This window comes from Colius striatus, chromosome 3, assembly GCF_028858725.1.
Source record: "Colius striatus isolate bColStr4 chromosome 3, bColStr4.1.hap1, whole genome shotgun sequence".
NCBI classification, from domain to species: domain Eukaryota; kingdom Metazoa; phylum Chordata; class Aves; order Coliiformes; family Coliidae; genus Colius; species Colius striatus.
Window position 1 is genome coordinate 97,074,200 of NC_084761.1, and position 14,394 is coordinate 97,088,593.

General features: G+C 57.4%; 1 protein-coding gene across 7 annotated transcripts in view; it reads left to right on the plus strand.

Annotated features, from left to right (window-relative positions):
- The window catches only part of RNF24 (ring finger protein 24), a 28,719-nt gene extending 15,300 nt beyond the window's left edge, over positions 1–13,419 (plus strand). For 4 of the 7 annotated variants that reach the window (XM_061993927.1, XM_061993925.1, XM_061993924.1 and 1 more), the window contains 4 exons: positions 2,621–2,770; positions 8,914–8,956; positions 9,757–9,798; positions 11,425–12,111. In XM_061993927.1, the coding sequence (XP_061849911.1) occupies positions 2,628–2,770; positions 8,914–8,956; positions 9,757–9,798; positions 11,425–11,658 (462 nt within the window). In that variant the 5' untranslated portion in view covers positions 2,621–2,627 and the 3' untranslated portion in view covers positions 11,659–12,111. Of the gene's footprint in view, positions 1–1,150; positions 1,252–2,620; positions 2,771–8,913; positions 8,957–9,756; positions 9,799–11,424; positions 12,112–12,259; positions 12,340–13,210 lie in introns of those variants that run through there. The other 3 variants (XM_061993929.1, XM_061993931.1, XM_061993926.1) reach the window with 2 other exon arrangements.
- The last annotated feature ends 975 nt before the right edge of the window (positions 13,420–14,394 follow it).

Below are 14,394 nucleotides of genomic sequence, written 5' to 3' on the forward strand. Positions count from 1 at the left end.
AAGCCTTTTCAAGTTAACAGTTTCCTGGATCCAGTGCAGACTTAACTTCTTTTTTCCCCTCAAACCTCCGTGGGTTTCGTGTGACGTTTCTCTGCTGCTGCTGCAGCAGGAGGGAGGGAGAACCAGGCTGGCTCTGCCGTGGAGGTTCTTTCATGTAGAGGTTGGATGATGCTGGTGTGGGACTGGCTGGGGACACGTAGGACACTGCTGCATCCCTCACGTCCTTTGGGGGTGAACTCTTTGGGAAGTGGTACCCTTGGAAGAAGCAAACAGGCTGCTGTGGGTGGGACAGAGCTCTGGGGCTGTGCTTGGCGGTTTGGAGCCGTGGCTGTGGTTGTGGGGAGCAGTGGAGGAGCTGCACGGCTCGGCTGGATGGCACCGTGAGGAGTTTTTCTAGCTGGATGAGATTTGTAAGGGATCCTCACACTCCCTCTCCTGCTGGGAGAGCTGCACCGAAGCCCCTCAGCTTCGGTCAAAAGAGCATGACAAGTAGGAGAAGTTGGAAAGACCTTCCTGGTGTGTTGCCGATCGGTTTTGTTGCTGCTTCTCCAAGAGCTCTCTCTCCTTCCTTGTGAAAAATTACCCGAAGCTTTCCCAGACAGAGCATGTTTGACATTCTCTCGGGTGGCTGAGGAGCTGGAATCAGCCAACCTTGGCCAACAGCAGCGACTCCCAGCCCAAGGGTGAGCAGGGACAGCCGGAGCCTCATCCTCCAGCCAAAACATCCCCCGTTGCGTGACCGTGACCGCGATCAGAGCCTCTGAACCACCATCCCTTTGACCCAGCAAACATCACGCAGCTGCAAACTCACACCGACCTCAGGCAGCTACACCGAGCTGCCCATTAACTCTGCCAGAGTGGGGAACAAAGGTTTTTAGGGGAGCTGGTTTGGGCTCTCTTAAAGTTCACTTGCAAAGCAAACAGGCTCGGCTGAGCGGAACGAGGAGCGGTTGGGGGAGCGTGAGCTGCCGCCTGGTTGCTGTGCTATAAAATCCCATCCCAGCTCGCAGCGGGGGCAGTGCCGGCTCCCCCACCTCTTGTAGCACTTCCACGTTGGCTGGGAGGCTCTCTGAACATGCGTGCTGTTGCTCTCTGGAGGCTTTAATCAAATCCAGCCTTCACCAGAAAGCGACTCGAAACTTCCAGTGAGGAAAGCGAAAGCAGCCAGAGAGCGAAGAGGCTCCCGCCTGGACGCTTGGAGATGCTGCCTTGGGCGAGGGGCGCCGGGAGGGTGCAGGCCAGGGGCTAGAGGTGAGTCTGCTCCCTGCACAGCACTAGGGGAGTGAAGGATAGAGGGGGAGAAGCCTGGGGGATTCAGTTAAAAAGAGGGGAGGTGGAGGAGCCAGGATGTTGCTTGGAGGGGTGGGACGTTGAGGAGACGCTTTGATTTCTGGAGCGTCGCTCCCCGGCACGTTTTGGGCTCAGATGGCGCCGTTTCCCCTCTGTCTTCTCACCCTGTGCAAAATCAGGAGCTGTGCAACGCACTGCTAAAAACTCCCTGCTCCAGGGGAAGGGGTTTTTTTTGTTATCCCTCTACTAACTTTGTTTGGGAAACAGGGTTCAGACTTCAGGTACTTTCCCTGCTCGTCAGGAGCTTGAGTTGCACGTCCAAGCCCTTTCCCGTGGGCAGAAAGCAAAAACAAGGCATATTTTTAAACTTCCTTTTCTAAGCTGGAGGTTGGTGAACTTTATGCCTGGCTGGTGAGGGTTGGAATCATTTCAGGGTGAATGGCTCAGAGGATGATTGCAACAGAAAGGAATAAGAGGGAGAAATAATCAACACGTGCTTCCCAGTGAAGGGGGGCGAGTATCACGGTGGCATTGGGGCAGAAAGGAGGGGGGATGTTACGGTGATGCAGAGCCATCAGGCTGCTTTCATGCTGGAAAACCACCTCGGTGGGGTGGTTGTAAAACTCTTGTGTCCCGTGCAATGAATCATAAGAGAACCATAAAAGTAAGATCACAGGTGAGGTGACGTGCTGAGGGGTGTCAGCGGGTCCCTGCGAGCGGAGACCGCTCCTGGGCACACGGCCACGGCCAAAGTCACTGTGTGTTCCACTCAGTGGGGTTTTGCTGGGGGGAAGCAGCTGAGGAATAAAGCTGAAACCTGCCCAAAAAATGCCCTGAAACCACCCAACCCAGATCTGGTGTGGCAAAAAGGTAAACCAAAGGTCTTTGATGGCTTCTGGCATTTCCTGGCAGTGTCCGTGTCCTCCCTGCTGAGGATGTGCTGGCAGCAGGTTCACCTGCAGCTGCAGGGGAGGAAAGGAAAACCTGCCTTGCTACAAGGCTCTCTGCCTGCTGGCAGTATTCTGGCTTGGTTACTGAGGGCTTTGGGAGAGGCTGGGGCTGCTCAGAGGCAACCCCCACCATCCATCCGATGAGGTGTTTAGCTTCAGGATGCTGTGTGTGAGAGAGGAAAGAGAAATCCCAGCCCTGCTTTGTTTGAGCTGGGAGGGCTCACTTTTGGGCCAGAATGCCTTGATTCCAGGGGGTGAGGAGGCAGTGCCTGCCCTCTCCTTGCCCCTCTACCTGCATCAGAGGTGCTGCTGATCTCCTCAGACCTGCCATGCTGCCCAAGTAGCCTCTCAGCCCACTGTGTTTCCTCCTGTCTCCACAGCCTACCCATGAGCTCAGACTTCCAGCATTACAGCTTCAGGATGCCGAACATCGGGTTCCAGAACCTGCCTCTCAACATATACATCGTGGTTTTCGGCACGGCCATCTTCGTCTTCATCCTCAGTTTGCTTTTCTGTTGCTACCTGATCAGGTAAGAGAGTGTTCCCCTGCTGCCTTGGACAGGCTGAGCTGTCACCAGTGCCCCCATCCAGGATGGCATCTGTTTCTCTTTCCACACCAACCTGAAGGGGTTTCACTTTCCTTCATCAGCAAGGAATTTGCTCAGACATGTAGTATCAGACTCAGCCTTCCCCCCTAACTGACCCACAGGCACAGCACCTACACAGTGAGTGCTGGAGCCATGGGCTGAGGGCAATGGGATGAGGTTGAACAAGGGCAAGGGCTGGGTCCTGCCCTTGGGCCACCCCACTTCAGGCTGGGGCAGAGGGACTGGAAACTGCTGCAGGGAAAGGGCCTGGGGGGGTTGGTGCCAGCGGCTGAACAGGAGCCAGCAGCGTGCCCAGGGGGGCAAGAAGGCCAAGGGCAGCCTGGCTGGGATCAGCACTGGGGTGGCAGCAGGCCCAGGGCAGGGATTGTCCCCTGTGCTGGGCCCTGGGGAGGCTGCAGCTCCAGGGCTGTGTCAGTGCTGGGCCCCTCACTCACTGCCACAGGGACACTGAGGGGCTGCAGCGTGGCCAGAGCCGGGCACAGAGCTGGGGAAGGGGCTGGAGCACAAGGGGCTGGGGAGGGGCTGAGGGAATGGGGGTGTTGAGCCTGGAGAAGAGGAGCCTGAGGAGACAGACAGGAGCACTCTGACACTCCCTGACAGGAGGCTGCAGGGAGCTGGGGTCAGTCTCTGCTTCCAAGTAATGAGTGACAAGAAACGAGCAAAGGGGCTGAAGTTGCCCGAGGGGAGGTTGAGGTTGGAGCTGGGGCAGAACTGTTTCCCTGAGAGGGGTGTCAGCCCCTGTGCCAGGCTGCCCAGGGAGCTGGGGGAGTGCCCAGCCCTGGAGGGATCCCAAAGCCGTGGAGCTGAGGTGCTGAGGGCCATGGGGTAGTGCTGGGCTGGGCAGGGTGAGGGCAGGGCTGGGACTGCAGCAGCTTCAAGGGCTTTTCCAACCAAACAACTGTGTGATTCTGTGACACTGAACACTCTGCCCAACACCTCCTGGAGCCTCCAGCCCCACGAGGCGACGGCGTGACCCGCTTTGAAAATGGGAGATGGACGTACATGTGAGCTCAAACAGCCACAATAGCAGAGCTGGCTCCTCCAAAAGGGATGTTTTATGGTTCCTGCTTTCTGCTTAATGTTTCAACACGTTTTCTTCTTTAATGAGTAACCTGTGGACTGTGTGCTTAAGAAATGTTTAATACCTGCTCCGTTGGTTATTGTACACAAATTGCTCATTCAACAGCGCAGTTTAGAGATTAATGATGCAGGGCTGAGCTGTTCATCTGAGCCATGGGCAGCAGGAGGGGAGGGTGAAAGGTTGTTCCAGTTTGGGGCTTGCTTTAATTATTTTATGGGCCACTGGGGAGGGAGTTGGGCCACCAGATGAGAGAAAAGGCTCTTCCTGCAGGAGGGAAAGCAAAAGGAAAGTGGCCACGGGGACAAGTTGTGTTGACAGCTCAGGACACATGTCCAGCTGTGCCTCTGCCTGCAGCTGGGAAGAGATGGCATCCAGGATCATCTACTGAGATGCTGAGGGGACTGGAGCATCTGTGTGAGGAGGAAAGGCTCCATAGCTGGGGCTGTTCAGCCTGGAGGAGAGAAGGATGAGAGGGAGGGACCTCATCAATGCTGAGAAATCCCTAAAGAGTGGGTGTCAGTGTTTGTTGTGTGGTGGCCAGTGCCAGGATGAGGGGTAATGGGCACAGGCTGGAACACAGGCAATGCCCCTGGCACAGGAGGAGCAACTCCTTTGGTGCTGAGGGGAGGGAGCCCTGGCCCAGGCTGCCCAGGGAGGGTGTGGAGGCTCCTTCTCAGGAGGTTTCCAACCCCACCTGGACACGTTCCTGTGCCCCCTGAGCCAGGGGAAGCAGCTTGAGCAGGGGCTGGGGCTGGAGCAGCTCTGCAGGGCCCTTCCAGCCCTCACCACTCTGGGAGTCTGTGCCTTGGAACAAGCTGCCCAGGGAGGTTGTGGAGTCCCCATCCCTAGGTATATTCAAAAGACACATTGCTGAGGGATATGGTTTAGTTTAGTGCTGGGCTCGGCAGTGTGAGGTGAAGGGTTGGACTCGATGATCTTGAAGGTCTTTTCCAACCCAGAGCTCTGCTGACAAGTTGCAGAGAAGCTCTTCCATCCCCTTTTCCTCCCCTTTCCCCTCCCCTGTGGCTCTTTGGATGGCTCCAGCTCCCTGCAGCCCTCACATCCCCTCCCTCTGTCCCTGTGAGACAGGCACCTGGCCTCTTCTTGCACCATGCAGCCTGCATTTGCCTGGCTCACAGCAGCCAGTCCCACCAGGCTTTCTACCCAGAGCTGTTGAAAATAGTTTTGTCCTGCTTTTGTAGACCAGGGAAGTAAGATTTCAGTGTTGCCTTCTAAATATTTGATCATTTCAACCTATTTTCATCCATGTGTGATGAGAAACCTCATAAAACCTGGAGGTGAGCCCAAGCCCAGGCTTCCCCAGGGGTGATGGGGGCAGTCTGGGTGCCATCTATTCACTTCCACCCACCACTGTGCACAAGAAAAGCTGTTTGAAGGTGCAGCACAAGGCAGGAACAGATGGAAGGGTCATCCCTGACCAGATGATTTATATCTCAGCGTTAACAAGGTCTGTGCTGGGAGATTCCATGTGGCCAGTGGCTGCATTTGAACTGGGGCACCAGTGGGTGTGGATAAAACAGACAAAGGCTGTTCAGAAGGACTCAAGGACGTGTTTTGCTTAAATGGAGCTGGAATCTATATGGCCAAATGAAGAGGTGTTTGGCCTCTCAGGATGTTTTCCTGGGCACAGGGTCTCCCTGGGTGTGTTCTGCCCCACAGGAGGAATAACAAGTGGTAACGTCTGGAGGCTCAAGCCAGAAAAAATCCCTTTAAATTTAGAAGTTGGAGGCATGTTGTAAGAAGGAGGGTGAGTAATGGGTGAGACAAGCCAGAGAGGGAAGTGGCAAGTCCCCTGTCTCTCCATGTCTTTAAATCAAGACAGAGGGCCTTTCTGGATGAGACCTCTTGGCTCCCAAAGTGCTGCTTAACGACCTGTGATAGATGGGAGGCTGGATTAGATCATCCACTGATCCCTTTATAGCCCTGAACTCTCCAGAGGCTTCTATGAATGGCCCTTCAAACCACTGCCCTGGCTCTCTCCCTGCCAAAGGAGCCCAGCAAGAACCCTGCAGCCCCTGTTTAGCCATGCCATGGGTCTGGGCTGTGCCCCTGGACCCCAGCAGCACCCACCTCCTTGGGATCTGCTGCATCATCTCCTTTGGTGTGGGGTGAAAGAGCCTGAGCTCCAGGGAAAGCCCTTGCAGATGGGCAGTGGGATGAGGACCATGTGTGTGGAGCATCCCCCCAGGATCACTCTGGGAAGGGTTTGCCACATCAGAGCGTTAGCACCAGAGCATTGCTGGTGCCTGGGACAGCCACAGCCCGGTGGCAGGAGGGTTGGGGATCAAAAGGAAGGTACTGAATTTAAATGGAACTGTTTCCCCTCCTGAACCAGCTGCCAAAGCCTCCTGGATTGCTGCAGGCATTCCTGACCCCCTCTGCAGGGAGGTGTGTGGCTTTAATGCAGTTACCTATGGAGGCTGTGTGAGACACAGCTCATGATATCACAGAATCATTTGGGTTGGAAAAGGGCTTTAGGATGGTGGAGTCCCAGCCCTGCCCTCACCCTGCCCAGCCCAGCACTAACCCCTGGCCCTCAGCACCTCAGCTCCACGGCTTTGGGATCCCTCCAGGGCTGGGCACTCCCCCAGCTCCCTGGGCAGCCTGGCACAGGGGTGACACCCCTCTCAGGGAAACAGTTCTTCCTCAGCTCCAACCTCACCCTCCCCTGGGGCAGCTTGAGGCCACTCAAAGCCATTTCCTCCTGTCCTGTCACTCATTACTTGGGAGCAGAGCCCCACTCTCAGCTCACTGCAGCCTCCTGTCTCCCCTCAGGCTCCTCTTCTCCAGGCTGAACACTCCCATTGCCTCCTGTGCTGTGCCTCTCCCATGGGCTCAGGGAGGGGGGTGTTCTGTCAGTGTCCCCATGGAGTGTCCCCATGGGCCGTGGCCGGGTGGTCGCTTCTCCCCCAGATGCCAACGGGGCCTCTGTGGATGTTCTGCACACCACCTTCCCTCCAGGCCCTTTGGCTCCTTGTGGCCAATGTCTTGGTGGCCACTTGGTGCTTCCAGACTCTTTCAGATGCTTTTTTCCCCTCGTGCCTCTTCCCTGGCCCATCTGTGTTTCATCAGCTCCTGCCCAGCTGCAGGATCCCTGTGGATCCAGCCAGTCTCAGCCTGCTTCCTCTATTGTTCCTGTTTGTGCCCCAGGGTGGAGAGATGCCACCCCAGCCTCCCCCTTTCAGCCCACTGCCACTTTCCCTGGGGCTCTGCAGGCAGCTTCCTGCCAGGCAGCAGTGTCAGAGGAGGAGGGATGGCTCCCCATCAATCCAGAGCTCAGAACCTGCCTCACTGCCACTCTCTCTGCAGCATTAAGAGACAGTTTTACCAATTCCTCAACATTGAAGGCCCTCAACATCCTGAGGAATGTTTCTGAGCTAAAAAGACAAGGATATACTTTTCCAACCTATTTCCCCCCCACACCCCTGCAGCCTTCAGGGCTCAGAAAGCCTCAGAGGCTGCAGGGTGCAACAGCCATGGTTTGAGAAGGCCCCCAGGAATACTTTTGGAGGAGGGAAATTACAGGCAAAGAGGTTTCCCATCTGCAATCACGCTCCAGGCTGGCTGAGGAAAACATTCCTGTGGCTGCCCAAGCCCTGCAGACACACTCTGCTATCTTATCAAAAGTCCTTGGCCAACTCTTCAGCCTTGATGCTGCCCCTCCTGAGTTTTCAGAGCACTTAAATGCCATCTCTGGTGATGAAGAGCAATGCTAGCTAATGTCTGTAAAAGAAAATCAGGTGATGGCAGCAGGGTTGCTCCCAGGACAAGGGGTAATGGGCACAAACTGGAACACAGGCAGTGCCCCTGGCACAGGGGGAGAAAGACCTTTGGTGCTGAGGGGAGGGAGCCCTGGCCCAGGCTGCCCAGGGAGGGTGTGGAGGCTCCTTCTCAGGAGGTTTCCAACCCCACCTGGACACGTTCCTGTGCCCCCTGAGCCAGGGGAAGCTGCTTTAGCAGGGGCTGGGGCAGCTCTGCAGGGCCCTGCCAGAGGTCCTATGATTCCCCAGGGCAGGGAGTGCCCTGGATGATAGTGTGGGCTCATCACCCTGTGCTGGAACATGGCACACCCCCCTCTGCTCTCCTGATTAACACCCCCTCAAATCTCCAAGATACAGGTTCATTCCCCCTCCAGTTTTTGCCAGCTCGTTGCTGTGGTTATTAAATTGCCCCTGGGATAGGTGAGAGCTGGAATATGTCACAGAATCACAGAGTCTGAAGGGTTGGAAGGGACCTGGAAAGCTCATCTAGTGCAACCCCCCTGCCAGAGCAGCAGCACCTAGAGCAGGGCACACAGGGACTCATCCAGCTGGGTTGGAATGTCTGCAGAGAAGGAGCCTCCACAGCCCATCTGGGCAGCCCTGGATCATTGTTCTCTTCCAAAGCTTTCTCCTCCCTTGCTGTCTTTGGACATCCTTCCCCAGCCCAACACCAAGCTGTTGTGGAATGGCTCTTCCCAAGAGCTCAGGAGGCAGGAGCAGCACTGTGGGTCTCACCCCTGGAGATGAAGCTGTGACTGAGGAAGCCAAACAGCACGAGGGGAAACCTCTGAGCAGGGAGATGTCAGAAGAAAGAGTCCCAGCCAGTCTGGAGCTTGCTGGCAGCAGAAGTGGTTGGAAACTTGGGGGTGTTTCTGGCAGACTGGGATTTACTCAGCAGCTTCTGCTGGTGGGAATGGTGCAGGTGGTGTCTGTGTGGGAAGTCAGGGAGGTCAGAAGAGGAGGAGGTCTCGTGCCTCTGGCTGGAGGCTTTGCCTTCCCAGCCCCAGGGACAGCTGGCTCTGGCTTCAGTGCATCATTTCACATGGCCCTTCTCATTTCCAAGATGAATAAATAAACACCCCCCCCCACACACCAATAAAGCTATTCTATGTGGAAAGGGGGGGGGGGATGAAACCTGTGAGGGTTTGCAGTACTCCTGATGGTTTTGCCTGCTGCCACACCTCTCCCTGTTTTGATTGCAGGCTCAGGCACCAAGCACACAAAGAGCTTTACGCCTACAAGCAGGTGAGATGATCCACAGTAAGTTTCCTTTGTCCCTTTGGCTTAGCACCAAATTCCTGCCAGCTCCCTCATGCTGTTCTCCTTGGGAAGGAAGCTTTTGGTCTTCCAAGAGCAGTTGTAGCTCCTGAGCAAACCTCTGGCTCTGCTGGTTTATCCTACCAACGGGGCATCCCAGGAGCTTCTCTCTCTCCCCTGTTAGTCTGCAGGTCTCTGCTTTTCAGATGAGGTCCCTGAGCCATGGGGACATCTCCCCTTGAGCTGGGCAACCTCTCTGTGTTCCCCCCTCAGCAGCTACACCATCCCTTCCCCAGCATCAGACAGTGGTTGGGCGGGGTCTCAGTGCACTCCCCAGGCTGGACACAGCTGCTGTGTTAAAAGAAACCGAGTCAGGAGGTGCCTGGTGGGTCCCTGCTGCAGTGTCCTGTTTGCTCTGGGGTTTGGGTCATTTCTGTGCCTCTGCTCTGTCACTGGAGCAGGAAACTGGGAGGAGCTGGGCTGGGACAGGAACACAGGGTGGTCCTGCACTGATGGCCCTCTCCAGCTGGATGGAGTGGAAATGGAGCAGCAGATGCTCACACAGGAGCTTGTTGCAGAGTGTGGGAGCCCTGGAGGTTCAAATCTCGGGGGGCAACCTCCTGGATTTGGCCCTGTGTTTGTGGTTTTAGCTGTGCCCAGGGAGGGGGAAGGCCCAGTGCCCTCCCTGGGAACGACTTTCCCAGCCTTTCCAGCTCTCCTTTTGTGGAGTTTTCCCTTCCAAGGCTCCTGGCAGCAGCTGTCCCTGACCTCAACTCCCTGTCCCACAGGTTATACTCAAGGAGAAGGTGAAGGAGCTGAACCTCCATGAGGTGAGTACCTCCCTGGAGCTTCCCCCTCCTCTTCCTCACACTGGGATGGAGGAGGACAAGCACAGACAAAAGGGCCCAAAACCTCCACTTGGACTCCATGGGGAGCAAAACACACAACCAGAGCTTGGGAAATCTGCAAAGCACAAGTGCTCTACTTGTTTTTGGGGAGTGGGAAAGGGCACCCCAAAGCCTGGAAGCCTTCATCCCACTCCATGAATGCCTTTGTGGGCCATTACTGCAGTAGCAGTACTAATATTTGCAGTGTTACTCTTTCCTGCAGCAGTGTTACAGTTGGTACTCACTGCAGGGTGACTTGTTGCATTCCTTGCTGCATCATCCTTCTTTCCTGCATGATTCTTTTCCTTCTTTACTGCACTCTTCTCCTTCACTGCACCTTTTATCACCCTCCACTGCATCATTCCTCTTCCCTGCATTACTTTTTCATCTGCTGCATCCTTATTCCCCCCCTGCATCCTCTTTTTTCTTCACCACATTGTTGTTATCTGCTGCATTAGGATCATTTATTGCATCAGCATTTCATTTCTTGGCTGCACTCGTAGCCTTTACTTCATCCTGGCTGTCAGAACTGACTTCACTGGCATTGCTGACTGCATCAGCATTGGTCCTCTTGCTGCCTTACCCATGGTTGGGGCAGAGGCTGAGCTGTGTACAAAGAGGGTCCCTCGTGGGTTCCTCTTTGCCTGCAGAGAAGAGGCAGGCAAAGGGGCTTCTGCTCAGATGGGGTAAGAACTAAACCCCCTTTTTCCAGCCCCCAAATCCATGGGGGGGGGGGGGGGGTCTTCTGGGGCTGGGGAAGAGGCAAAGCAAAGCTGTGGGAGAAGTCTTGGACACATCTGAGTTACCCTGGGGCACCTCCACCTCACAGCCCCTTCACACCTCAGTTCTCTGAGGGTTCCCAGGCTGTTTTAAGGGCTGAGGGTCCCTATTTACCCTCCAGTTTTCATGGCTGAAGTCAAGCAGGGGTCTACTCAAACCCTGCTTCCAAGCCAGGCTGGATTTATTTCCCCTCCTGACCACAAAAATGCCCACCCACAGCTCCAGCCACAAACCTCCCCTGTTAAATACCTCCCCCATTTACTTACAAACCCCTGTCTTGCTTTTTAAGTCCCTGAACAAAGCAACAAGAGCCCATCCCACATCTCACCCTCTGCTCCCCACAGCCAAGGAACCAAACAGAGCCCTCCCTCCTCCAGGCCCCTGGTTCTGATCCACTCACATTAAATTCACCTGCAGTGGGTTGGGTTGAAAGCACTTCCCAGGGGGAGAAGCTCGTTGCAGGAGGGGTTTGGGAACCCTCTGGAGTGATTCTGCCCCCTCCTCATCACTGTGGGGGGAAAGGGGTGGATGGAGCAGCCCCAGCTCACCCCTGCCGTTCAGGAGAGGAGTTTCTCCAGCTCCCTCCACAAATCTCCCTTTTTGGGCATTGGGATTTTGGTATTTAAAGGGTTTTGGAAAGCAGAGCACAGAGGGGGGGGAAGGGGGGGATTTTGCAACCTCCCAGGCGGCTGCCAGGACTCGCCTAGAGCCCTGCAGAGGGGAAAGTCCCTGCTGAGCTCTTCAGCCCCGTGTCTGCCTTGGGTTTTCCTCTTTTTTTTTCCATCCCAGGCTCCAGATGACTGTGTTCCTGTGGGACTGACCCCGGCAGACACCCCAGCATGTGCTCGCTCCATGTGGGGTGGCCGGGAAGGACGGACGGCCCCGGGATCACCCAGAGCCGCCTCCTCCTCCTCCTCCTCCTCCTCCTGCGGGGCGGCCCTGGGCTGGGGCTGCCGGGGCCTCCCGGGGAGGGGGGAGATGGGGAAAACAGCTCAAACCCCCCCCCGGGAATACCTAGAATGAGTCAGGGGAAAAGGACAGCGTGAAGAGATTTGGCCAGGGTGGGGAAACAGCCCCAGGAGTCCCGTCCCTGGGCCGGGGGTTACCCAGCACCGTTCCCCATCCCCGCGGCTGCAGTGGGGGGCAGGGACCAGGCGGCACCCCCCAGCCCCCAAAACACACCCTGGCCTTGTGGCAGCTGCCCCCGGGGTCTCCTCCACCCCAGCCTCAGGCTGTCACCCCCCTGCCCGAGGCTCTAAGGGGGGATTTCACCCCTCTGCCACGCAGAAAGCTCCCAAACGCTGCTTGTGCAGCAGCTTCGTGGTGAGAAGGGGGAGCTGGGGCAGCAGAGGAGGTTGCTTTCCTGCCCTGTGCACGGGGAGGGGTCTCTCTCCCCACCCTCGGTGCATCCTCAGCAGCCAAATTGTCTTGTTTTCCCCAAAGCAGACACGAGGTGAACACGGAGGGGGGAGGAGAAGAGGGAAACCAGCCACAGGCGCGGCTTAGGGGGAGGGATGGGGGAAGGGAGGAGTGTTTAGGTCAGCGTGGGGAGGTGTGTGTGTGGTTTGTTGTGCAGAACCCCCCGTTTCCAGCTGCTGACTGCCTTCTCCCTCCCCTCTTCCAGATCTGTGCCGTTTGCTTGGAGGAGTTCAAGCCCAAGGACGAGCTGGGGATCTGTCCCTGCAAACATGCCTTCCACCGAAAGTGAGTGAGCACCCAGTGCCAGGGGCAGCAAAAGCCCCTGGGCTACTGGATTTGGGAGGGTTGGATGGGGCTGGGGGCAGCCTGGGCTGGTGGAAGGTGTCCCTGCTTTCATCCAGCCCAAACCAGACTGGGATGTCCAGCCCCAAAGGTCCAGTTGTGAGCTGGGAAAACTGCTTCACTTTACACAGAGACCTTTTCCTGTTCCCAAAGGCCTGTGTGTGTGTGTTTACATCTGTGAGCAACACAGATGTAACAACACAGATGTTTACAACACAGGCAGTGCCCCTGGCACAGCAGGAGCAAGTCCTTTGGTGCTGAGGGGAGGGAGCCCTGGCCCAGGCTGCCCAGGGAGGGTGTGGAGGCTCCTTCTCAGGAGGTTTCCAACCCCAGCTGGACACGTTCCTGTGCCCCCTGAGCCAGGGGAAGCTGCTTTAGCAGGGGCTGGGGCTGCAGCAGCTCTGCAGGGCCCTTCCAGCCCCCACCCGTGGGATTCTCTAAACTCCAGCCACATGCAGAACATCCTGAGCAGTGCAACAGGCTGCCCAGGGCAGCAGCCACGGCCCCAGCCTGTTGCTGTTCAACGTGTGGCTCTTGGCCACGGGCTTTACTCTGCAGGTTGCCCCGTGGGGAGTCAGGAATTGCCCTCGACAGTCCTCTGTGATATGTAAACAAACCCACAAACGACCATCGGAGAGCTCAGTGCCCTGTGGCAGCAGGGACGGCTCACCACAGAGCCCGGGGGCCCGTGGAGGGACGGGGGGAGCCCGGGGGCCGAGCTGAGGAGGTGCAGGGTCTGCAGAGGGCAGGGTCTGCAGAGGGCAGGGTTTGCAGAGGGCTTCCTGACCCTGCCCTCGCGTCTGTGCCCCCGCAGGTGCCTCATCAAGTGGCTGGAGGTGCGGAAGGTGTGCCCGCTGTGCAACATGCCGGTGCTGCAGCTGGCTCAGCTGCACGGCTCGCAGGACCCCGGCCCGCCGCAGGGCCCCCTCCCCGGCGCGCACAACGTCGTATAGCCGGCCCCCGGGCCGCCCCGCGCCTCGGACACTGCCAGAGCGCTGCGGCGCCAGCGCGGCGGGACGCGGCGGGACGGGCGGCCGGCCCGCAGCACTTTAGGGGCGGCCACGAGGAGCAGCCCCGCGGCCCCAGCGGCCGCCTGCGCCCGGCCGCGCCGCCAGGGAGGCTGCGGCCCTCGAGCCCGGGCTCCGAGCCCGGCCCCGGGTACGGACTCGCCGGCGGGGGCTCGGGGCACGTCCTCGGCCTCTCCTGCGCCGCTGCGGCGGCCCCCGCTTGGCCTGCGCGGGCGCGGCTGGAGAGCGCGGCCGGGTCCCCGCAAAGGGCCGCCGGGGGCTGCGGGCCGCTGGTTGCGGGGGGGTGTCGCGGCCTTCGCCCCCTCCCCAAACCCCCCTGGGCGCGCTGGGCTACCTCAGCCGGGCTCATCCCGTCGCCCCGCAGCGGGGCCCGGGATGGCGGCTTTGGGGGGGTCCCCGCGGCAGCGCTTCGCTTTGCCAAACCCCCCGATCCGACCCCTCCCCGAGCGCAAAAGCTGCGGGAGGCTCTTTGCGGCTCATTCCCGGGGCGGGGGTGTCTCAGTATTACCCGGCAGCGGCTTTCCCGGGCGTGTCCCCCCTCCCCGGGGTTGTTGCCCCCCCTTTTCCCTTGTAAACGCCGTGTTTATGGAGCGTGGAGCCTCATAGACGTGTTTGTACACTACGAATTCTGCAGCAGAAGGGTTTTGTTTTTAAAACGTTGGCTGTTTTGGTTTTTTGGGGGGGTTGTTTTGTGGGGGGGGAGGAGGGGGAGTTGTTCGGGGGTTTCATTTCCCCTCGGGGTTGTGTTTTTTTGTTGGGGATTTGGGGGTTTATTTTGTAAGCTCTATTTTTGTATATTTAATTGCTACTTGAAGATTCTAATAATGCATCTTTTTTGCTAATCACACTCTTCTTAAGGAAAAACGAGGAAAGAAAAGGAGGGGGGGAACCCCCTCCCCCCAACCCAAGCACCAACCACGGTTTTGCATGTGATTGGACTTGAAATGTAAATAAAAGCAGGTTTTGGACG